The following is a 26,087-nucleotide window of genomic DNA, read 5'->3' as shown; positions in this document are numbered from 1 at the left end:
TGGTGGGTTTGGAAGTCAAATTTTGAGGAGAGTCTCTTTTTTTTTCCCCCTCTTTCTCTCTCGGTTTTTATTTTATTTTATTTTATTTGAATCGGGTTTTTTTCTCTCTCTCTCTCTCTCACGCGCGCGCGCCTCGGCCTCGGGTCGTCGTTGTCGTCGTCGTCCCCCACACCGACCCCACCCGACTCTCGGTCCCCCCCTCCCCCCCCCCGCCCCGCCCCCGGGGCTCTTCGGTGTGGGAGGAAGAGTGGGTCAACAATGTCCGGCGATAACGCCGAGGTCTCCGTGAGCCGTTACTTGAAGGAGGAGGAGACGACGGGGACGGCGGCGGCGGATGATGAGCCGTGTTTCGGCGGCTCCGAGCGGCGGGGCGGCGGCGGCGGCGGAGAAGACGGCGGCGGCGACGACGACGAAGAGGAAGAACATTCCAGAAGTAAAATGTCCGAGGAGGAGGCGACGACGGCGGCGGTGGCGGCGGACGCCTCCTCCTCCTTCTCCTCCTCCTCGCCGCCGCCGCCGCCGCCCTCGGGTTACCGGGTGATAGACGGGACCCTGTACCGCAAGCGGCTGGAGAGGGGCGCCACCGGCGACACCCGGGTCTTGCTGGCCGCCCGCCAGCCCCCCCCCCGCCGCCGCCGCCGCCTCATCCACTCCCTCCACCGGCAGCCGCCCGGCCCCCGCCACTGCTCCATGGAGGAGACCTACAGGAGGGTGTCTGAGAGCTACTGGTGGGAAGGTGAGCAGACAAGAGGAGGGGGGTCTCTCGGCCCTGTGGCTGTGGGGGGGGGGGTCTCTCGGCCCTGTGGCTGTGGGGGGGTCTCGGCCCTGTGGCTGTGGGGGGGGGTCTCGGCCCTGTGGCTGTGGGGGGGGTGTCTCGGCCCTGTGGCTGTGGGTGGGGGGGTCTCTCTGCCCTGTGGCTGTGGAGGGGGGGTCTCTCGGCCCTGTGGCTGGGTGGGGGGTCTCTCGGACCTGTGGCTGTGAGGGGGGGTCTCTCGGCCCTGTGGCTGTGTTGGGGGTGGGGGGGGGTCTCAGCTGTTCCAATGGACCAGAGGGTGTCTTGAGAGCTACTGGTGGAAGGTGAGCAGACAAGAGGTTGGGGGTGGGGGGGGGGTCTCAGCTGTTCCAATGGACCAGAGGGTGTCTTGAGAGCTACTGGTGGGAAGGTGAGCAGACAAGAGGACCAGAGGGTGTCTTGAGAGCTACTGGTGGGAAGGTGAGCAGACAAGAGGAGGGGTGGGGGTGGTCTCTCGGCCCTGTGGCTGGGGGGGGTGGTCTCTCGGCCCTGTGGCTGTGGAGGGGGTGGTCTCTCGGCCCTGTGGCTGTGGTGGGGGGTCTCTCGGCCCTGTGGCTGTGGAGGGGGTGGGGTCTCGGCCCTGTGGCTGTGGGGGGGGGGGTCTCTCGGCCCTGTGGCTGGGGGTGGGGGGGTCTCGGCCCTGTGGCTGTGGGGGGGGGTCTCTCGGCCCTGTGGCTGGGGGTGGGGGGGGTCTCTCGGCCCTGTGGCTGGGGGTGGGGGGGGGGGTCTCTCGGCCCTGTGGCTGGGGTTGGGGGGGGGGGGTCTCAGCTGTTCCAATGGACCAGAGGGTGTCTTGAGAGCTACTGGTGGGAAGGCAGACAAGAGGAGGGGTTGGGGGGGGGGTCTCTCGGCCCTGTGGCTGGGGGGGGGGGGGGGGGGGTCTCGGCCCTGTGGCTGGGGGGGGTCTCGGCCCTGTGGCTGGGGGGGGGGGGGAGGGGTCTCAGCTGCTCCAATGGACCAGAGGGTGTCTGAGAGCTACTGGTTGGCAGAGAGAGAGAGGGGTTGTGTGTGTGTGGGGGGGGGGGGTCTCTGGGTTCTGTGGTTGGGAGCTCTGGGGCTGAGGGGGAGGGGTTGTTGGGAGGGAGAGGGGGAAGTGGGGGGGAATTGTGGAGCTGGGGGGGTGATTTTGACGGTTTGGGGGCTCTCGCCTCTGGAGGTGGAAGAGAGACTTTCAAGGTGGGGGGGGGGGGGGAATTGGGGCTTGAGGGATCTCGGCGCTGCGGTGGTGGATGGGGTCTCTTCCACAGGAAGATCTCCCGACAACTACTGGTGGATCAGCAGAGTGGTGTATCTAGGGGTTGGGGGCTCTGGGACTGTGTGTGGGGGGGGGGTATCTCAAGGTTGGGGGAATTGTGGGGCTTGGGATGTGGTTTTGTGGGGGGGGGCGGTGGGGGGGTTGAGGGCTTGACTTTGCGGATGGGGGAATGCACCTATAGGAAGATCTCCCGAGAACTACTGGTAGTTCAGCAGAGTGCTGTTTTTGGGGGTTGGGGATTGGAGATGGAGGGAGAAGCCTACAGCAAGGTCTCCGAGATCTGCTGGTGGGAAGGTGGTCCACCTGGCCTGAGCAGAGCAGTGTTTTGGGCTGGAGGGGCTCCTGGGCAGGGGCTGGGAGTGTCATCTGGGTTGGGGGCTTTGGGGCGCTCTGTGGAGGACCTCTGGGGTTGGAGCTGTGGAGGGCTTCTCTGATTGGGTGGGGGGGGGGGGGCAATATGCAACAGGTCTCCCGAGAACTATTGATGGGAAGGTGGGTCTGCCTGGGCTGAGCAACACCAACAAATTAACATTTGTATAGCGCCTTTCACGTTGGGAGGACGTCCCAAGGCGTTGGACATTCAGTGTTTTCGGACCTGAGCTGGGGATCGAGGAGGGTGGGGGCGGTGGGGGGAGGAGGGTAACCAAAGGCACGGTCGAAGAGGAGGATCTTGAGACAGGTCTTGAAGGAGGTAAGAGAGGGGGCGAGGCGGAGGAACGGCAGGATGGAGTTCCAGAGGGTGGGGGCAGAGCAGAGCGGGGTTTCGGTGCTGGGATTTGGGCAGGGTCGGGGGGCCTCTGGGACAGAGTCGGTGAGCTCTGGGGCTGAGCTCGTGGAGCTGCTCTGGGGATGCCAACAAGCTCGTGAAACATCCCGACAAAAATGGTCCGTATACTGTACAGTGCTTACGTTAGCTGTGGGTCGTGTGATAGCACCTGCAGAATTCTCATCTTTTCCACTCTAATGGGTTTATTTTTATGCAAACACATAAAAGGCATTCATCTACAATCACAAATGTGGGATAAGCTTTGAAGACTAGCTACCTATTAGTGCTAACCAGTGTGCGTTTGTGTATGTATGTATGTGGGTGTGGGGGAGGCCAAACGTCAAGGAATGTTGCCTGGCGTCCTGCATACCAAAACTTTACAGCCGTTTGCAAAACGATTTAAATGAGTCACATGTATGATATTTGGGAGCAGAACCCGATTGTTAAGGTGTTTTCTTCGCCACTTCAGGTCTTGCTGTGCCGTCAGAATTTCCCCACACACCTTTGGGGTGGGGAAGAGTTGCTGCCATGCAACTGTTAACCCTACCCTTGAACCGATTGCTGGAGGTGTGCAAGAGCGAGGTTAGGCTGATGCCTGCCTCCCCTCGAGTGGCTCGGACTGCCCGGACGGTCCGGCTGGTTTGCATGCTCTCTGGTCGTCGGGGCGGAGCGCTGCGAGCGAACCGTTGGCACTTCAGTGCAAAACCTGTTGCTTTGGGGCTGTGCGTTCGAAGGCAAGGTTTGAAGATGGGTGAATTTGGATTGGTTTGCTGTTTAAAGAATAGTACTTCCTGTGATAGGGGGGAAGTGATGTAGCTGGGGTTCGTGTGTGAAGCTGATCGAGTTCTGAAGAGGCAAGGTTGATGTCACCTTAATATTTCAAGCCGTGAGTTTACCCACAGCTTCCCATCGTAATAACTGCTCTGTTCAATGTGGCTAACTCTTTTCCCGGGCTCGATCCGGCTGTCTGACCCGCTGGTCAAACATCCACTGGTTTGAAGTTATTTTTGACAGAAGACAAAACAGATGAATACGCTTTCAGTCACTGGAGGGCTCTACTATTTGCATAGCTCATTAAGAGCCTCTATTGGGAGAAACCTGGTACTGCAGCACTACAGCTCTCGCTGGTTCCTTGTAAAATGCAGAAATGTTGCGAGGATAAGATACATGGACCAGCACGACCGCAAAGCGGCCTTTTCCGCCCTGAAATTCGTTGATCAGATGCCTGCTACAAACTAGTCAACTTTCTGATTACGCACATCCTACGAGCACCGGAGCTTTTCAGATCGCAAAACTGTTTTTCTGTTGTATAGTGGGTTCGCAATTCAGTAGTAATCATTGCATTTGATGTTGGGAGGACGTCTCGCAGGCCCTCACATGATTTACTGCAATGTTTTAAAGCGATTCGCAGGAATTTCGGAAAAATGCTGTGACTGTGTATTTTGCGTGATTGTTTCCGGGACATTGCTGTGTGCAACTGACTGCCCTGTTTCGTCCGCAGTCATTCCACTTTACAGTATATCCCGTGAAGCTCTTTGAGATGTCTCAATGGCATGATAAGACATAGCAAATGCAAGGATTATTATTAGCCATTTAAAGTTCCTTTTTTTAAACTCGAGTGTGCATCTGTTTTGGTGATGCAGTTTTATTAATCTTTTGTAGGAATATTTTTGGACATCAGAGATTATGTCCAGGGATGTAGCCAATGTAAAGACCGAAGAGAGAAAGAATGGGTAAGTGTTGGTGATCCTAATTGCTTATATATCACTGTATTTGAATATGATAAATGCATTGAATAAGAGGAAAAGTCTCAACAAAGTGCAAATTTATTCCTTTCTCATGATTAATTAAGTATTTTTTTGTTAGCTAGCAGTAGATGTTTATCTGGAAGTTTATACATAGGCTGAGCCTGTTCTATTAGTGATTTGTGTATGTAAACTGTATTTAAAAAAAGGCTGCTGCTTAGCGCATCCAGTTTGGAAAAATTGGCACTGACCTTATTTCCAATGCGCAGAGTTGTGCAAGAAGCCAACAACTATTCTCGCAAGCTTTTGTGGCAATTCCTGGGACACTGCAAGATGCTTGTGTGTTATATCAGAAAGACTATGAGAAGCACTGAAAGCCGAAAGCAGTGTACCATGAGCCACTGCATGATGCCCTATAACAGGGTCAGCCTGTAATTGTGAATTTATTCAAGCATTTTGAAGCCATATGCCTACATTTCTCAGTTGTCTGGAGGGGTTCACAGTACTGTATATGGAGTTGCATACAACCTTTGTGCAATTGTGTGTCAAAGCACTCTACTCCTTTGGCCTTTTGAACTTTTATTAATATTAAAATTGATTTCTAGGATGCTGAACTTCAAAATAGAGGAAGCTCTGGTTAATGTTCCCATCACAAGATGCTTAGAATGTCTTGGATTTAGTAATTGAATGATTAATTAATAATCAAAAGATTTATTAATATTTCTACACAAATTTTAGTATAGGTAGTAACAAACCTGATTGAATACATTTTGTCGATGCTCCATATTTAATGTATAATTCTTGTAATATGCTCAAAATTTGTTGGTAATGATTTATTTTACTTGATAAACAAGATAAGCTGACCCTGTTTACGTTTTTCTCCAAAAGTCTGATGCGTGTCTGAACACAGCCAATATTGAGTTTATTTTGTAAATAATTTTATCTTTGTAGATCTTGGAAATCTTAAAATAAATATTTTGTCACAGTCTGGTATTTTTGGTTGCATTTTCCCCTTTAGCTGGAAGGGAATCTAGCATTGATATGGTGTGTTCAGATGGAAGAATGGATGGGAAAGTCTGGGGGAGTTGGGCAAACCATTTTCTCTTCTCCTGAGTGATTATTTTAAATAGCCTTGGTGCAGAAGTCTGTCTCTTACCTTGTTTGTGAACATTGCTTTGTGATATCGGTAGTGGGGTGGAATCGGGAACTTGAATGGTGAGACGTAGTTTGTCAGCTATTCAATTTCGTGTACTTTCTCGGTAGATTTCAGAAGAAAAATACATAACTCGTGAGTCCCCATCACATTGCACTGAACTGCTTGAAAGATTGAACAGTCAACGCTCCAAAGGACTTTATTGTGATGTAACTTTGATTGTGGAGAAAACCTCCTATCCAGCTCACCGTGCTGTGTTGGCAGGTGTCAGCGAATATTTCCAGGAACTGTTCTCAGAGAAGGGATTTACTGCTAATAAGGAGATTGTTGTGGATCTGAAAGGTGAGTACGCTTTTAACACAACATTTTTCTATTTTGTGTGGAATACCTGGATAATCTTATGATTTGGTTAGCTGGAAATATGGAAACCCATCGCAGTGCTTAAGGGTACCCAAACCAAAGTTCCATGTATGTCAGGTACACGTGGAAACTTTCCCGTGTTATAAATGGAAGGTCCTTTCTTTCCTTGGAGGGACACTCCTGCTTACCTAATTCTGGAAAGTAATGGGCTAAGGAATGCGAGAGCCTAGGTCTGGCAACACAGAGTATGCATTGGCGTACTGCTGGAGTTTAACCAATTAGAAATGCATACTTTGCTATTGAGAATACTGTTTAGCGAGCTTCCCACTGCTTGTCCAGCTAGGAACACCTTATCCATAATGACTTTGGCTTATTTGGAGGAGCTGAATGGGAGGAATCTATCCCCCAAAGTAACTGCTGTTCTCCATGTGAACGTTTCGCCCTCAACATATACAGACAATTCATTTTACAGTATGTGAAGCGCTTTGAGACTTCTTGAAGACGTGATAAGGCGCTATATCAAATACAAGGATTATTATTATAACATACCACTGCAGGTTTCTCCCATCTGTTTATGCACATTTTGTGCTTTGTTATTCAGCATAACAACTGTAATTATACTAAAAGCTGTAATCTAACTCCATAAAGATATTGGAAAATATATATTTAAAGTGAATGTTGTACCTGGAACATTTGTGTGGGGGGGCACTCTGGCTTTTGATCAATACATTTGTAAACTTATTTCAGTGTAAAATTATGCATTTTAAATTGTAAAGTATAATCATACAACAACAACAAGATTACATTTGTATAGCGCCTTTCACGTCGGGAGGACATCCCAAGGCACTAGAGAGTGTACAGCATTTCAGACCCGAGCTGGGGTCAGGGGGGAGAAGGGAGGGGAGGGGAAGGGGGGTGGCCGATGGCATGGTCGAAGAGGAGGGTTTTGAGGCGGGAACTTGAAGGAGGCTAAGGAGGGGGCGAGGCAGAGTGATTGGGGGATGGAATTCCAGAGGTTGGGGGCAGAGTGGCTGAAGATGGGTCAGGTGGACGTGGAGCCGGCTGAGCGGAGGGAGCGGGCAGGTTGGTAGGGGGTTAGGAGGTCGCAGAGGTAGGATGGGGCGAGGCCATGGAGGGCTTTGTAGATGAGGACCAGGATCTTGAACTGCATCCTCTGAAGGATAGTCGGACGAGAATGGGGGAGATGGGATCGCAAAGTTTGGTGCAGGAGAGGACACAGGCTGCAGAGTTCCGGATTATCTGCAGCTGTGGAGGGAGGAGTTGGGAAGGCCGACAAGCAGGGCGTTTGCACAGTGAAGCCTGGAGGTGATGAAGGCATGAACAAGAGTGTCAGCGGCCTGAGGGGTGAGGTAGTGGCGGAGTCGAGCAATGTTACTGAGGTGAGGGAAGGCAGAGTGGGTCATGGCTTGGATGTTGTACACAACTGCTGTGAGTACAATTAGTGACACTGAGCATATTTAAGTTCTGTTTCACACAGTTATTGGCTACTGTTTTACAGCATCCTTTGGTGTTTTAACAGAAAAGTTTTGTATGTTTCAAAGAGATTACAATTTGATATCAGAAGTAATGTGGCCTATCAAATGCATTTAAATTGCTTTTAATTCTGGAAGCTTTGGCATTGTGTATCTCAAGATCTAGTTTTGTCTGAATGTTATTCAAAGCGTAGGAGTGTTGTTGACCACACCTAACTGTGAAAATGAGATTCTAGATAATCATTGTGAGGGGCTGTTCTCTGTTTCAATGAGCACTTGAGCTGAACTGGAAATAGGGAATAGGTTGATTCACAATGAAATGTGGGAGAAACTGTATTGTATTTGCCAGCTAAAATAGTTCATCAGTATATTGGACTCAAACTTCATGAATGTATAACTTCATTCTGTACCTGTTGCCAGATAATTTTATTCAACTGTGGTCATCAATTTTTGATTGAACGTCCAGAGAGAGACTTTTGTATTCTGTTTTCCCAAAACTAAACCAAAGTCCCTTCTGTCTGTTAAGGTGGATGTTAAAGACCATAGCATTGTTTGAAAAGTGGTGTCGAGGCCAACAATCCCCCAGATAAAAATTCGTCATTCACTTTATGGTTGTTTGTAGGACATTGCTGGCGCAAATTGGCTGTTTGTTTGCCCACCAAATACACATTTTTACAGTATATCCTGTGAAGAGCTTGTTCTCTTGACATGAAAGGCACTATTATTATTATTTACAGTAAAAATTCTTTGAGACTTAGTTCAAGACGCATCTCGAGACCCTCCTCTTCGACCATGCTTTCGATTACCCTGCCCTTCACCCTTCCCGACTCCCCCAGCTCGGATCCGAAATGCTGACTGTCCAGTGCCTTGTGATGTCCTCCCGACGTGAAAGGCGCTATACAAATGTAATTTTGTTGTTGTTGAATTAATTGGATTTCATGCATGTTGGAGCTGGGGAGTCCGGCAAAGAGGGTATTGGAAAAATCGAAACTGAAGATGACGAATGCATAGAAAAGGGTTTCAGCTGCATTTAGGTGTGAAGTATGGTCGGAAGCAGGTGATATGGCAGAGGAAGGAAAGTGGTCCTGGTCAGGGAAACCGGATGTAGGGTAGGGAGGAAAGCTAAAGGACAATTGTGGATTGAACCTGATGCCACATTTGCGCGGAGGTTCAGTGTGTCCGAGGGATAGGTTGGGGAGGTTAAGAAGGTCGGAGCCACAGGTGAGAAAACGTCAATGGGAGCCAAAAATTATGGCTTCTGTCTTATCAATATTCAGCTACGGGACGTTAGCGCTCATTCAACTCCAGCTGTGCTGTTATATAACCCCTTTCACATAGAATATCTCAAAGCACATAATAAAACTAGGATTTAAAACTGTGAAGAAACATGTTCAAATATCACTCGGGCCAGGAAGTTCATTGTTAACTAGTTCAGAATCATTCTTGTATAATCATTATATTCACTCTTTTCTGTCTAGGTTTCAGCAGTAAAAGTTTTCTTCCTTTGCTGGAGTTTTCCTACACGTCTTCGTTATCTGTGAAACCTGATTATTTTGCGGAGACATCTGCTCTCGCTAGGCACCTGCGGATTTGGGAGGTGGTTGAGATGTGTGCAGCGTTGTATTCACTGCATGGATCCGGGGATCATAAAATGCAAAAAGAGGAAGCCAGCAAAGAAGAAAAAAAAGAATTTCCTTCATTTGTAGGCTTTGTTGACCAATCTATAACTGGACCCAGTCATCATGTCCCTGACATGTTCTATAAGTTTGATGAACTAGAAGATCAGTCATACTGCACAGCTCAACACAAACTGCTGGATAACGTTGGGAAACAAACATTTTGTTCAAATCAACACGAATCAGTTACTCAAGATGAGACAAAAGTCTCAGATTTCACTGTGAAGCTTAGAGAAATGAAGTCAGGACCAGCACACTCTGAAAATTCCGTTGATGGTTTGAGAATGGGAATGTTGGACGGTCTTGGTGATGGTAATTTGAAGAGTCCCAATAGACGATATAAGTTATTAAACTTTTGCGATAGGACCCCTTCAGCACCCTATTCTGGAAACTTCTCCCAGGTTAAACCTCTTTCTCCACAAAGATGTCCATCTATGAATAAAACACTAGGTAACATTCCTGATACTTTAGACTTGAAAGTTGCTGACAATATGTCAAGAAATGTTGGCCTTCCAAGAAAGTGCAGCTTTGAGAAAACCCCCTTGAAGTCCAAACCACATGCAAAAGTTTCGAATCATTTAGACCATAATGTTGTAGTCACTCCAGGTATCTCTGTTGGTGGCAAAGGAGTGAGCACGCTTGCTAGGTCACCTGTCAAACAGGTGGCATCTGAAGAAGAACTTTATTCTCCAAATACGACGGAGAAGTACAAACTACTTAGTGTTCTGGGGTTGCGGAGAAAAACCTCTGTTATCGATGATGAGGAACTGACTGGTTGGAAACAAAAACGAAGACTTCGTCAACCCAAAGTAAAGAATTATTCCTTACTTGGCGGAACACGGAGAAGAAAAGCAGCTGATGCAAACACTGAATTACAAGGAGACAAAGTTCAAAGAAAAACACTTGCTGATTGCTTTGTTGTCATTGAAAAGATTATTCCACCAATACAGAAACCGAAAAGAGATGCAATAAACCAAGCTTCATTTGCACTAAAGAAACGTGAAACTTTAAGTCACAAAAACATGTCTCAGGGTCACACTGGAAAGAATGTAGCTTGCATTCCATCTACAACACAAATAAATAACCCAAAAGTTAAAGCAACATGTCGCCTCAGTTGTTCTGGTAGAAGCACCAAACAAGGATTGAGTAAAAGTGGCAACAGAGGAGGTAATGCTTTAAAGAAAACTGAAAGATCACAAAAATCCATAATAAATCTTAGCATTGCTACAAAAAGAGTGAAAAAAGGTGGAAAACCGTTGCCTTTGTGTTCCTTAAAACAAAATTCAGTGTTATCAAAACCCCAAAAAGGAAGTCCACTGACGAAGAAAATCACCAGATTTTCTAAACAGGATATCAATGTAAAAAGTTCTTCCTTGAGAGATAGTACTGCATCTCGTCTGCCATGTAATGAGCACAATGCTAGAGGAAAGACGAGAACGTCTTTTAATTCTACTTCAGATTGTAGGAAATATAAGGCAGTAAAGGTGGACCACAAAATGGCAAGTTGTCCTGGTCCTGTTCAGGGTAGAGGCCGTCTATCCAGAACTAGGTCCAAGCCATCGTTGAACAGCCATACCACTCGTCAAACTCGCAAGTCATTTTCCATTGGGACTTGTGCGTCAGTGTTATCTGAGAACAGTGTGAAACAAGCTCTGGAAGAGAAAAAATCTAAACGGTTGCCTGCACGGACAGAAGAAAGTGTAAAAATTTGTGGGAAAAGACGTGAAAATAAAAGACTAATCCCAAATGTTTGTAAAAACTCTTTGGGCGTAGAAAAAAGGCTGACGACAGCGAGTGCACTTAAAGGGAAGTTGACGAGAAATGACAAGCTGAATCCATTACATTTACGGTCCAAACAGGATATTAAGAAGCAAGAACAGTTACAAACTGCTTACAAGAGCCAAGAAAGGCAAACAAGAGCCTCTTCGTGTGTAACACAAGAGTGCAGAAGGAAAGCTCAGAAAACTAGGTATCGTTCTTTAGATGCTGAGAACCAAAATGTGAATACCATAAAAACTAATGCAACTATTCTCAGGGTGGGTAAAAGGACACGAATACCGACGCAGAAATTGATTGAAGCTGGTTTTTCCTTTGGTTTATTTACACCTTCTCAACATCAGCTGCCCAGTTCGAAGGGAAAGTTTAACAGGATGTCTGCCAGAGCTAAAAATAAACAATTTGCTTTGCGTTCCAGTCAAACAATGAAAATTAACAATGCAGCTCGAAGAAAGATGGTTCTGAAAAGAAATTCAAGGAAAACCACTTCTAAATTACGAGGGAATGTTGCTTCTAAAACCAGCGAGGACTCTATTGTAGGACAGAAGTCTTCTGCAGCTAAGCCTAGATGTAGAGGTAGAAAGTCGTCACGTTCTGAAACCTCAGAAAAGATGACTGAAAGTTCAGCAGCAAAAATGAAGAAAACCAAGCCGATTGTTTTGTATGGGAAGAAGCTGGTAAACTTAAACATTAAGAGTTTACTGGTGAAGAAAAGATGTCCCAATAGTCGTAACAACACTATAAAGAAAGATGCACAACTGTCTACCTCCCAGAAGGCAAAAATATTACACAAAGTTGCCAGTGCTGGTTCCAAACCTATTGGCTCCAAGGACGTACCAAAGGTTTGATTACATTATTTTTAGAGGGGCAGTAAATACTTCTTCATAAACACAAGGCAATAATTTCAACCTAAGGGGTCTAAGATTACTTCAAAATCCATAGAAACAAAGCATAAGTGACCTGCTTACTCCCCAATCCACTACCCATCGCCTCTGCTTGACTGGCTCAGGCCTCCTGCTTGTCCCTCATTCCACCATTAGTGACCGAATTTTTAGCCACTACACCGCAAAACTCTGGAACACTATCCCTTAATCCCTGCACCTTGCTCGCTGCTTCCCCATCTTCAGGTTGCACCTGAAAACCTTCCGCTTCAACTGTGCTTACGGGCACCCCTTTCGCCCCCCACACCCTGGCTCGCCATCAGGCTCCGCCACCGTCAAGCACTCTTGAGACGCTTCCCATCATGAAGGGCGCTATCTAAATGCAAGTTATTGAGAAGAGCTTCATATTAATTTAGGTTTAGGATACATTTCCTCTTAACATCCAATTCCATTTAACCTTAACATGTTTTAAACCATTTTGTCTTAAAAGTTGATTGTGTAGAATTGTGGAAAATTCTTCACTTTCAGTCTTTATTAAAATCTTTTTAAGAAATATAGAAAATTGGCATTCCGATTGAGTCTGATTTGAAGACTATCACAGTTCTGTACACATGTAAATTCTAAAACAAAATGGATTTAGCTGGTAGAATAAAAGGCAAAATATTGCAGATGCTGAAATCTAAAATAAAATAGAACATTCAGCAGATCAGGCAGCATCTACGGAGAGGGAAAAATGATGTTTCAGTTAATGTTTCAGGTTGATGACCTTTCGTCAGAACTGATTGGTGAATTATTTCTGGTTCCTGGCAACATTCAATAATTCTCATACGCATGCACGTAGTGAGTGATACACGTTAGTGATATTGAGCATGTGAATGTACAGCCTTACATATGTACACGCACAGCTAGAATGTATTAACTGTACTTTAAGACACTTTCTTAACAGTTATCTTCTGTTATTATGAAAATAATTATCTTTGCATTGCAACTAGTGCTATCAGTTTTTGAATGTCTCAAAGCACTATAATGTCTCAAAGTGACTATATTTGTAGGTGAACGCAGCAGCCAATTTGCACACAGCAACGTCCAACAAGTTATCCTGAAGTGAATGACTAATTTTATTTGGGCCAGGACACCGAGAGAGAGAAACTTCCTTGTCTTTTCCAATAGTGCTACAGGATATTTATTGAATGTCTCATTTGGAGGACTGCATCTTAGACAATGCTTCCATCCCCAGGGCTGTATTGGAATATGTCAGAAAGTTCTGACATGGGGCTTGAATCCACAACCCTCTGTCTCCGAGGTCAGAGTGCTACCTACTGAGCTAAACTGATGCTTAAGATTGGAAAGGGTTTCAATCTTAAAAAGATACTATTGATATGTTGACGTTAAAACATTCTTGTACCAATGCTAATCTGCTATTTTAGCTGGAAATAGAAAGTTCTGAAACTTCTTTCAAAAAATGAGTGCTCTGCTTGACTTAATCCTCGCTACTTATAACTGATCAGACACTTAAAACGTTGAGACGCCTAGGTTTCAACTTTTTGTTGTTGTTGATATTACAGTGTTTAGTGCTGTATACATTTTTGTTTTCCTGAGACACTTTATGTTAAAAATGCTGAATGTATTTGTAACAAATTCCTCACATGATCATATCATCTTGTTGGTGAGGATGGTTATAAGTGCTGTGTGATTTCTCTGTAGAATTTGCGGGGGGCTGCGGAAATGCTGAGGAAAATTCAGCCAGAAGTTCGTGAAATGTTGAAGAGGGCCGCGAGGAGAAAGACTGCAGAGCAAGTGAAAAAGACCAAAGCTCCAGCACGCCACACCTGCCGGGAATGTAGCACAACTTTCACAAACTGCGATTCCCTGTTCATGCATCGAATTAGACACACTAAGGGAAAGCTGTGGCCATGTCTGGTAAGTACTACCAACCATGTTTTAAACCAGCTTAAATGGGTGAATCTACGTTTAGTTTTGGGTTATAAATTGTAAATTCAAGTAAATTGTAATAACTGTAAAATTATTGACTGTACGCTTAGTTTTTGCTTCATATTTTGTACCTATTATGTCCATATTTTGTACCTATTGATCGTTAAATCAATTGTGTTCAATCTAAATACACATTTCGACTTGTTGTTAACGTTTCACAATGATTCGTAATATGCCTTTCTACTCCTCTAGCTGGGGTGTGATTCCACAATAATAATCCCTCCAAAACCAATAATAAAATTGGTCATTTTCAATCTACGACTGTTTGTGGGACATTGCTGTGCGCAATTGGCTGCCGCGTTCGCCCACAAATATACAGTCAATTCACTTTACAGTGTGTTCTGTGAAGCGCTTTAGGACGTCCTCCCGACGCGAAAAGCGCTATATCAAATGCAAGGATTATTATTATTAAGGTTGCTCTATGGTACCCTACCCAAGTGACTGTTATTCATGTGTGGGCCTTGGCAGTAAATATTGGCAGGTCACTCCCCTGCAGAGTTCTTCACAGTTGAGCCTGACCTTTCCCCAGCCGGCTATCGTGGTGCAGTGTGTTGGAATCTCCTGAGAGAAAACTCTGTAACTGATGAATTCTTCCAATCTAAAATTGGGGAAGTGGCCTGCTTTATTGTATTTTAATTACTGTATTTATTAGTGGGGGTGGGTCGAATGCACGGCGGGAATACCGTATTGAGCGAGATTCTTATAACGACTCTTAATAATAATAATAATAATAATAATCCTTGCATTTGATATAGCGCTTTTCACGTCAGGAGGATGTCCCAAAGCGCTTCACAGAACACACTGTAAAGTGAATTGACTGTATATTTGAGGGCAAACGCGGCAGCCAATCTTAACTACTGCATGTATTTTGCCTTAATCTGAATTTTACCACGCCTTAGCTGTCTTGTCTACTGTTTTTTTTAATTAATAATAACCGTTGTTTTTAGCTGTGTGAGAAATCCTTCTTTCGTCGGACAAATGTTCAGATTCATCTCCGCTGCCATAGAGAAGAGCTGTACAGATGCAAACGCTGTGTGAAGGAATCCAAGAAAACAAAGTTGTCTGTTCAGTCCAAGTAAGTTTTTAGCATACTTGGTAATATCTCGCTCATGTGATATAGAATATGTAAAATCTTGCAGCACAGAAGGAGGCTATCGTGCCTGTGAAGGAGCTACAAACTAGTCCCACTCTTACTACTGCTGCTACAACAGCAAAACTACATAAATAATGTACAGTACTGACAATTTTTGCAACTTTCTGACATAATTTAAGTAATCATTGAAAGAATTCAGTGTTATTCCCTGAAAATAATTGTACAATTCATTTCTAAATGAGTTATTTTTCCACTGTTACATTAGGTAAATTAGACTTGCAACTTTAACATAATCGGGTACTCTTTCCACCTCGGATCACCCTACCCAGGCTTTCACTTGCAGGAACTGAGTGGGAGGATTCCCTGCCCCCCACAATAACTGGTCTGCCCTTCCAAGTCCTGCTGATGAGCCAGGCTGGTTGGGTTGAGATCAGCAGTGCCCTGGAGTGCTGCGGCCCTGCTTGGCTCAGGACTACAGAGTTTGTCACAGTGGGATGGCTCGTTTGTGTTATTCCGCTGTCAAATATCTCACCTTGGAGACAGTTCAGCTCCAAGGAGACCCCACTTATCTCCTTCCCTGCCTCAGCGGAGCTGTTTAACAATGATTAGATCCTTCAATCACATTTGAGCATTTGCCCTTGAGCCCAAATTATTTTTGAAGTGTGACGCTGAGGAAACGTGGTGGAGTATAAACCCACAGTGTCTATTTTCCAAGAGATAAGAAAATGGAACCCTTAGGAAAAATGGCTACTTTTAAAATGAGCCAATAATTAGAATTAAGCCAAACAAAATAAACCCATTTGGGAATAAATCCAAAAACCGAGTTCCTACATTGGGTGCTGTTAGCACAAGGGTAATCTGGTATGAAGCTATGTTGCATGGGAATGGTTTTATGCCAGAGCAAGCTCATCACACTGAATGGCTTCTGTTTCTCCTGATTGCTATGTAATCCTGTGTTGGAAACAACTTTGTTCGGGTTTACAATAGGTAAACAAAATCGATTAAAATGTTTGGTCTTAAAGGAAGTTCTTTATTTTATCAAACGTTTAACTCAACGTGTTCCTGTAACCCATGGCAACATCAGCAAGTGGTTTATTCTGTTAATAATATAATAATAATACTTGCATTTGATATAGCGCCTTATCAGATCCCAAAGTGCTTCACAGAATATATTGCAAAGAAATTTGACTGTATTTTGTGGGCGAAATAAATGAAAAATGATTTGCTCTTTGTTTTGCAGGAGGTAAGAATCCGTCAGAGTGGAGTTATTAACAAAGACTTCAAGTGACTCGTTGTGAGATGGATGTAATTTAATCTGGCACAGTGTGTGTTTAAACACATGCTTTCCTTAAACGGTGGGTGTTAGGAGGGAACAAGAAGAATTTCACCTGCTCACTGGTGCTGTGTTCAGAGGAGCAAAATATCTGCATATCCTCTTTTGACTTAATTACCCAACGGACAACAGTTTGCGACCAACAATATCTTTTCATATTCAGCCATCATAAAAAGCTTGAATCTGACTGATATTTGACGATGTCTTGCTCAAAATGGAGGTAGTCTAGCTGATTATTATAACTACTGAGCACAGTAGGACTGCAGCATTGTTCTTCCTGTGTCTATTCATTAATTTGGAACGAAAAGAAAAATTGTGCCTTTAGAGATGATTATTTAAAATAAATACAATTTTAAAAAAAGCGCATGAGCCTCTGAGCAATCAAAACGATTGATGACTTCTATGCACTGGAGCTTGGAGACTTGATGGATAACAAATCTTATTTGGTATTTATCGATCTGTGGTTACAGACTCTACATAGTACTTGTCGATTTTAACAGTTACAATAGAGCAGTTAAAACATAGTGCAAAACACTGTAATGTTTTATATATAACTGGATATGATTACTGTTGTAAATATTACAAAAGTTTATGTTCTCTATTTAAAAAAAGTTTGCTTACCTGATTAGCTGTCAAAACATAACTGTTTAATAATTGAATCATATTTACTCTTAAATTCTTAACGTGTTTCAGTGAAGCTGTAAATGTACAGAATCAGCTTCACTACTTGAATATTTTTATTGTACCCGCAGAATCCTTGCGCGTTGATCTGAGAAATATCAAGCATACTGACTATTTTTTATTAAAAAGGGAACTTTAAAAAAAAACATGCAGAATAGGTGCTTGCCATTTTGTTTTGCTATAGAAAGGCACTGTATGTATGTACAGCGAATACACCAATTGACTTTTCGGGAAGCTTTTAGATTTATCTAACCAATTCAGTGGTTAGTTTCATCTAACCAGTAAAACCATTACATTTTAAAACGCCTGCCTTCTTTCCTTTTCTGATGTTTTACTCAGGACTTGTTTAGTGGGATCTACCTTGGAAGACTTATCTCAGTAAGATGAAGTAGAATGTTCATATTTCAATGTCTTTCCTTTTCTTACATTTGTTGTATATGCCCAAATGAACGCATTTTTACTGTACTTAGGAATCGTATCCCTTATTAGGAAGAAAAGGCTACTTTTATTAAAAAAAAATCAATAACTTTATATCTTTGTAAAACTCGATGCTATTTTGAGTTACCCAGGATTCTTATCAAAGAATATGCAACTGCAAATTTGTTCAGTCTAACCAGGGCTTTTTGTACCATTGTTCATCTCTCACACGCCAATTAATCTGTTCTGTTGAGTTCCATGCACAACTCTCTTCTAAATCTTAATTTTCCGACTGTTTCTCCTCTGAATAGTCACTTTTTTTTTCGCAGTTATGAAACTAGTGGCCTCGGTTGAGGGATGGGGGAGAGTACGGGGCAAACATGAACCCGGTAGAAATTAAAACTATATTTATGGTTTTTCTTACAAAACAATAACAGCGGAAATTATATTTTTATCGAATTTGTATAAAATCTCCAAATCTTTGCTTCTAAAGGAATACTTGTGTAGCCTTAGTTTTACTGGTTCAAACTACGGGTAATAGCCTTAGATAGCCCATCATAAAGTTGCATGCTGCCTTAGATGCCAAGGCAAAGCTACTTTTATTATCTTACCAATAGCTGTCACTGAAGCACGTTCGTTTTCAGTACGAAAGCCGACTTCACAATCCACACACGTCAAACTTAAATGAGTTTAATTGAACAAAGGCAAACTTTGGTGCACAACGTCACACTTTTTGCATAGAGGGCAGTGCTGCAGAAACTCCTTGGGATCTTCTGATGTGTATCATGCTTGTCTTTTAGTTGCATTTGTTGATTTTTGAAAAAACAGTGAGCAAATGCGGGCTTCAAAATGTCTTTTTAACCCAAGCATCACCTGAATACTAAAAGCACGAACACAGACGTGTGCTTTTTGGCATGCTAAATATGCCAGAGATTTAAAATATTTCATTTTTTCCTCCTTTCAGTCTTGGGTTCAATGTCTTGCCTGACAATGATTTTAATAAAATAGAACTGCTAAATTCATTTGACATTGGAGCCACAATTTTGAAAAATATTTTGAAGAATATGTTACTCTTCATGCATTCTTCTTTGTTCTCGCTCACACACACCACACACTGTAATGGGTCGAATATTACTGTTGGCATTGACGCCAATCTACTGTTTGTCTTCATTCTTCACAACAATAAATTTTCCTTCAACCATTTAGTATTTCTTGTTGAGATTGAATTTGGTTTCCATTCCAGCCTGTTGAACTGTTTAGAATTTTTTGTGTAAATACATTTTAAAAAAATCTGAAGTTTTGTATATAACATTTTAAGCAATTTTACAGTGTTGAGGTTCCAACGTTTGAATAACCCTATGGAAAATGAATGTTTTTTTAAAAAATACTATCTTGTAGTTTAACTTTTCCTGGTAGTTGCAGGGTAGTTTTTTTAAGTAATGACAAAAGTTTGATCTAATAAGATACTCGTTGCAGTGTCTGTTTCACAGATGTATGTGATTTGTCACCCTGTTTTAATAATACTATATGTACCTGTTGCACACACTGTTCAAATGCTGTAAGCTGCTTCTCACACATGTGTATGTATAGTCCTTCACTTTTTACCTCTCTTACATCTTTGATCATACTTATGCAATTATATGAATGTTGTGAATTATTTAAAATGGGATGTTAATTTCATGAACTTGCTTTTACATTTCCTAAGTTAGAGTTCTTAAAAATAAAAGTGTAAATAAAAACACAATGTGAAGGCATCTGGTTGAGTTAAAACGATTCCAAATCAATATTTACCTGCATAGTTTTCTGTGGCGAGTTTTTAGTGAAGTTGATTTGACAATACCCTTTAATAACGATTATAGAAAAGATTTCAACTTATTTGTAAACTTTGACCTGTATGGAAAATGATCACATTGTTTAATTTTGTTCCCCTTTATGTTGAGTATACAGAAACAATAAAAAAAATCTTGAAAGCCTTTTCAATAGTTTCACTTCCATCTTTGCAACCTAAGAACAAATCCTCTTCCCTTCCTTTTCTTTGCGGTCATTTAAATTTGTTGTTCTCTGGAAAGTTAACGCAATGTTGGGGAGAAAATCCACCTGCGTGTAGGTTTACTCTTTTTATGTAGGATTTTAGAGTCTTTTCTCCCCTACATCCAAGCCATGACCCACTCCTGCCTTCCCTCACCTCCGTAACATCGCCCGACTCCGCCACTACCTCAGTCCGCTGGAACTCTTGTTCATGCCTTCATCAACTCGGCCTTCCCAACTCCTCCCTCCACAGGCTGCAGATAATCCCAAACTCTGCAGCCCGTGTCCTCTCCCGCACCAAACTCCGTGACCCCATTCTCGCCCGACTCCATTGGCTCTCTGTCCTTTAGAGGATCCGCTTCAAGATCCTGGTCCTCACCTACAAAGCCCTCCATGGCTTCGCCCCACCCTACCTCTGCGACCTCCTAACCCCCTACCAACCCGGCCGTTCCCTCCGCTCAGCCGGTTCTGGCCCGCTCCACCATTAGCGGGAGAGCCTTCAGCCACTCTGCCCCCAACCTCTAGAATTCCATCCGCCAGTCACTCCGCCTCGCCCCCTCAGCCTCCTTCAAGTCACACCTCAAGACCCTCTTCGACCATGCCATCGGCCAGTCCTCTTCCCCTCCCCTCCCTTCCCCCCCAACCCCAGCTCGGGTCTGAAATGCTGTACTCTGTCCAGTGCCTTGGGACGTCCTCCCGACGTAAAAGGCGCTATACAAATGTAATCTTGTTGTTATAGTGTATTGGTTAGAGCGCTCGCCTCGCAAGCGAGAGGGCTCGGGTTCGATTCCTGGACGGGGCGAAATCTTAGCCAAGTTTCCTGACTCCACACGCCTCTGTTACCTAGCAGTAAGTAGGAACTCGGTTGTTAATCCATTGGTGCATTGCTTTCTGGGAGTAATATCCTTCAAAAATAAATAAATTCAATAATTCGGTCACTCAATCCACAACTGTTTGTGGGACACTGATGTGTGGAATTGCCTACCGCATTTCGCCCACAAAATATACAATCAATTCACTTCACAGTATATATTCTGTGAAGCGCCTTGATAAGGTGCTATATCAAATGCAAGGATTATTATTATTTTCGAGTCCCCAGAAACTGGCAAATTCTGAAATCCAGCTTTAACTTCTATTGATTAATTGGTCAGCTGCAAGTGACTTTCTGAGTGTCCACGGCACAGTGATTTGTGAACAGTTTATTAGCATCACTTTTGGGAAATGCTGCATTCTGTAAATAAAGTACAGAGGAAAGATTTCTCAGTTTCCATTGCCATTGGACTCAAAAGAAAATGGTAACAGTCCTTACCTTTGAAACAGCACCTTTCACATCAGGAGGACGTCTCAAAGTGCTTCAAAGGGTTTATTGTAAAACATCCACTTTACATCCAAAACTCTGCTGCCCGCATTCTTATCCGCACGAAACTGTGCTCCCCGACACACCCCAGGCCTTGCCAGACTGCACTGGCTGTCTGCCCAAGAAAGGATCGACTTCAAGATCCTCACCCTTGTCATCAAATCCCTCCACTCCTCTGCACCCCCCTACCTCTCTGACCTCTCTCCTCTCAACAGTGCCCGTTGCCTTCGCTCCACTGTGTCTGGCCTCCTCCATGTCCCCCGAATCCTCCTCCGCTCCACCCTTGGCGGCGGTGCCTTCAGCCACTATGCCCCGAGGCTATGGAACTCCCTTCCTCACTCCCTTCGCCTCACCCCTTTTCTATTTTCAGGTCTCGGCTGAAGACTTTTCTTTTCAACCGCGCCTTTGGTCACCTTCCTCCCCCTCCCCTTGGGTCGGCCCCGGGATCCGTTACCGTGAAGCGCTCTGAGATGCTGTCCGGCGCGGAGGGCGCTATATAAATCCAAATTGTTGTTGTAAAGTATGCTTTACTGTATTTTGTAGGCAAATGAGCCAATGAAGTGAATGAACAATTTTATTTTAGGGGATTATTGGCCATAATGCTGGGAGAAACCCTCTTTTTCCAACAGTGCCATGGGATCTTTAGCATCCACCTGAACATGGAAGACAGGACTTCAGTTTAACATATCATCGAAAGGACGTCACCTCCCGACACTGGAACACATCCTTAGCACTGTATTGTAGTGTCAGCCTAGATTGTGAGTTCAAAGTCCTGACGTGGGGCTTGAATCCAGAGCCTTTCGACACAGCGGCAAGAGCACTACCATCAGGTAATGGTGTCTTGGTGTTTTCTATCTGCATTTTCTTTTTAAAATATTTTTTGGGCATCGTGAGCAGTTTATCAGTATCAATGTTGAGGAATGCTACATTTCGTAAATAAAGTATAGTGGAAAGATTTCTCAGTATGTGGATTTTATGATTGTTTGGAATATAGGAAGACCAGTTGTCAATTCCAAATGCTTTACTGTAAGACCCGCACTCGTCAAGTATTTACTGTTCGCACTTCATTAGTAGGAAATGATTTGGTAACAAAGGATGGAGTGAAGAAAGCTATACTGCAGAGGTCTCAGATTCCATAAGAAAAAGTTGCCCCCAGTGGCGTTGAAAGCTCTGAACAGAAAACTCATGTTACTTCAAAGGAAGTTTCGGGAGGTGCTAATTTTGACACTGTTGTCTGTCAAGGTGATGGGGTTACAGCTCACATCACCAAAGCTGCCTTTGCCGGTCTGATGACTTCCAGAGAGGGTTCAACCAAGTCCACATTCCTCCCCGCCCCCCGCCCCCCGCCCCCCTGCTCCATCCTCAAAGTGTAAAGCTTACAATAATGCCTCCTTAATCATCTGATTTCAATCTCTGCTTTTCACCCCTTGGGGTTGGTGTGAAGGAAATGACAGATAGGTGTTGACACCGGCAGATAGCCCCCCCCCTCCCCCACGTTCCTCACGCTCCCCCCCCCTTTTCCCAGAGCAACATGAGGTCAGTATCAAACATAAAAACACCGGAGACTCCCCTGACACCTTATCTTCAAGAGCTGTAGGCGAATGTGATATTTCTGCAGCTGCTGTGATCCAGCCAATGTGGCCAGCGGAGATTGAATTGTGATCAATACCAGCATCACTTATTGGTTTTGATCTGCGCTTATATGTTTAGTTCAAAAACATATGTCTCCCTTCCCGAGGAGGGGCTTCCAACATGTGGTTGAGATGGCCGTCATTAGTTCTCAAACGGGTCTGCGAGATGGGTTTCAAGGCTTCAGGATCCAGGGTGCTCTGGGCACTATCACCCACCAAATGTCACCCACCATCTCTCACTCGCCAACTGTCACCCACCAACTGTCAACTGTCACCCACCAACTGTCACCCACCAACTGTCACACACGAACTGTCACTCAGCAACTGTCACCCATCAATTATCAACTGTCACTCACCAACTGTCACTCACCAATTGTCAACTGTCACTCACCAACTGTCACCCACCAATTGTCACACCCCCAACTGTCAACTGTCCCACCCCCCAACTGCCAACTGTCACTTACCAACTGTCACTGACCAACTGTCACCCATCAACTGTCAACTGTCACCCACCCACTGTCATTCACCAATTGTCAACTGCCCACCCACCTCACGCAACCCACACCCCTCGAGGCACGAGGTCCAGGGTGCGCGAGGCACGGGGTGGACCAATCATGGATCTACCATCACATGACAGTGACAGCCCTGGCTCCCTTTGGACCAATCGCAGCCCTCGCTCCCTATGGGCCAATCGTAGCTCCACCCTCACACGCCAATCGCAACACTTGCTCCCCGTGGCCCAATCACAGCGCCTCGCTACCTGTGCACCTCTCGGGCCAATGGTGGGCGAGGCGAGAGGAATGAGGTGAGTTGTGTCTTACTAATCAGGCATTGCAGATGCTCGAGTTTGTGTGATATCTACATTACCATTGCAGTCATTACTATATTAATTTTCTTGACTAATTCACTTAAATTGTAAGGTGCCCAATTTCTATGGATTCATTGTGTGGGGTCAGGGCGCCTAAGGTCATGGTGGGACCTTGGGCCCAGAAAGTTTGGGAACCTCTGATGTATGTGTTGAAGTCAGAGGTATCGGCTTTGAGCAACAATTCAACGACCAAAGGTTCGACGAGATGTCTGAGAGGGGGCGTTATGGAGGTGTAATAATAGTAATAATAATAATAATAATAATCCTTGCATTTGCCTTATCTCGTTATTAAGACGACTCAAAGGGCTTCAACGAATATATTGTAAAGTGGATTCTTGTGCAAAACCTGGCAGCCAATTACGCACAGCAGTGTCCCTCAAAAGGTCATGAATTGAGTGACCACATTTTGTTTTGATGGATTATTACCTCCCGGAAAGCGATCGCCAGTTGACTAACCTTGGGTTCCTACTCACTGCTGGGTAAACAGAGGTGTGTGAAGTAAGGAAACTTGCCTAAGGTTTCGCCCTGCTCGGAAAAAAAACCCGGGTCCTCTTGCTTGTGAGGCGAGCGCGCTAACCACTACGCTACAGGACTCCTATAAGATTTTAAATGGGTTTGAGGAACACATACTGGGAGGACAGTAGATTGGGGATTCTGGAAGATTGAGATCGAATGGGCTGAAGGGCCTTCTTCATCTGAATTGATCTTGTGATCTTGTGTGAAGGTACAGTGCCCCATTATAATCATTGCATATTGCACCCACACTGTGAAGCCAACAAAACACAAGGCTAATGGACCCAAAGCACTCAACTCGTTGCTGTATCTCACTGAAAACTAAGATACATTTTGTTACTGTAATTGGTGTTTCAAGTAGTACAGTCGTGGATTCTTGTAGTGTATCTGTTATACAAATGTAATTTATTGTTGTTGTTGTTAGAGCACTCGCCTTGCAAACGAGAAGACCTAGATTCCATTCCCAGCCGGGGTGAAACCTTAGGCAAGTTTCCTTACTCCACACTCCTCTGTTTACCTAGCAGTAAGTAGGAACCAGTTGTTAGTCGATTGTCGGATCACTTTCCGGGGGTAATGATCCCTTCAAAAAGTAATAATAATTTGGCACTCAATCCATGACTCTTTGGGGCACTGCTGTATGCATTTGGCTGCCGTGTGTCACCCACAAAATACAGTCAATTCACTTTACAATATATTCTGTGACGCGCTTGAAGACGTCCCGACAGTGTGATGAGGCAGAATATTAAATGCAAGGATTATTATTATAACTGATGTCAAGTACAGAAAATGAGCAATTTTTCCAATTGACCACTTGATGGCAATCTTTTCCGCGGTTGTAATCAGCCCTGATGGATTTTTTTGTTAGATTCAAAAGAAAATTCCTCTTTGAAAAAACTTACTGAACTTGTGAAGTGCTCGAGGCATTCTTTCAGTTGTCCTTAGCTCTTGATCTGCATTAGCGCTCTCAGTTAAGTCAGCTTTCTCCTATTTTATTTTATTACAACACACTTTAAAGACTGGTGAATGGTTGGTTATAATAATAGTCCTTGCATTCGATATGGCGCCTTATCACGTTGACATCTCAAAGCGCTTCACAGAATATATTGCAAAGTAGATTGACTGTGTAATTGTGAGCGAAACCAGAAGCCAATTGCGCACAGAAGTGTCCCACAAACAGTCATGGATTGAGTGACCAATTTTTTTTGAGGGATTATTAGTTCCGGAAATCGATCTGCCAATCAACTAACAACTGGGTCCCTATTTACTGTACACCAGGCTTCGGGACCACATCACTCCCACCCTCGCTCGCCTCCACTGGCTCCCCATCCCCCAGAGGATCGATCAATTTCAAGATCCTCATCCTCACCTACAAGGTCATTCACGGCCTTGCTCCCTCCTACCTCTCCGACCTACTATCCCCCTACCTACCTGCCCGTACCCTCCGTTCCTCAGTCTGCTCCACATCCCCCGCCCCAACCGCCCTACCATCGGTGGCCGGACCTTCAGCCTCTCAGCTCCTAGGCTCTGGAACTCCATCCCCCAGTGCCTACGCCGCTTCCTCCCTTTCCTCCTTCAAGGCCGGTCTCAAGACCTTTCTCTTTGAACGTGCCTTCAGCTCCCCTCTCGACTCTCTACCCCCTCCTCGCTCCCTCCCTTCCCTCCCCTCACCCTGACCATTTCCCCCTGTGCTCGGGTCCTGACCCAACTGTACAGCGCCTTGGGATGTCCTCCCGACGTGAAAGGCGCTCTATAAATGGAATCTTGTTGTTGTTGTTGTTGTTGAGGAAACTTGCCAAAGGTTTCGCCCCACCTGGGAATCGAATGGTTAGAATCAGGCTCTTGTTGAATTCTGTTGACTTGAATCAGGGTTGAGTTGATTCCGTTGAATCAGGACTTGCAAACGGCGTTTGACAAAATACCACGTGAAAGGTTTATTAACCAACTGTTGTCACTGGGTCTCAAGGGCAAGACATGGACGTGGATTCAGAACTGGCTGAAGAGAAGGAAGCAGAGGGTCTTTGTTAGCGGAGCTGGGTCACAATGGGAAGAGGTACTAAGCAGAATCCACAGGGATCTGTACTGGGACCCCTCCTGTTCCTCTTATATATTAACGTGCAGTGCTGGAGGATGAGATGTTAAACTGAGGTCTTTTCTGCCTCCTGTGTTCCTAAGGCAACGACAATTTTTTGACGTTTCTAACCTTTCTATTTTGCCAAAGACTTAATAATTGACTATTCCGTAAGAAAGTTTGTTACACAATTTAAAAAAAACCAGAA

At 44.6% G+C, this 26,087-nt stretch overlaps 1 protein-coding gene across 1 annotated transcript; it reads left to right on the top strand.

The window, feature by feature from the left end:
• The first annotated feature begins 641 nt into the window (after nt 1-641).
• Nucleotides 642-19,388, top strand: LOC103188736. Its single transcript, XM_042334264.1, has 7 exons — nt 642-736; nt 4,477-4,547; nt 5,823-6,054; nt 9,044-11,859; nt 13,603-13,818; nt 14,838-14,965; nt 16,224-19,388. Exons 1-7 carry the CDS (start codon nt 691-693, stop codon nt 16,228-16,230), a joined length of 3,516 nt encoding a protein of 1,171 aa, XP_042190198.1. The 5' UTR covers nt 642-690; the 3' UTR covers nt 16,231-19,388.
• Nucleotides 19,389-26,087: the final 6,699 nt, after the last annotated feature.

Source organism: Callorhinchus milii, unplaced genomic scaffold, assembly GCF_018977255.1.
Source record: "Callorhinchus milii isolate IMCB2004 unplaced genomic scaffold, IMCB_Cmil_1.0 Scaffold4, whole genome shotgun sequence".
Classification (NCBI taxonomy): domain Eukaryota; kingdom Metazoa; phylum Chordata; class Chondrichthyes; order Chimaeriformes; family Callorhinchidae; genus Callorhinchus; species Callorhinchus milii.
This window is presented reverse-complemented; position numbering and strand designations above follow the sequence as displayed.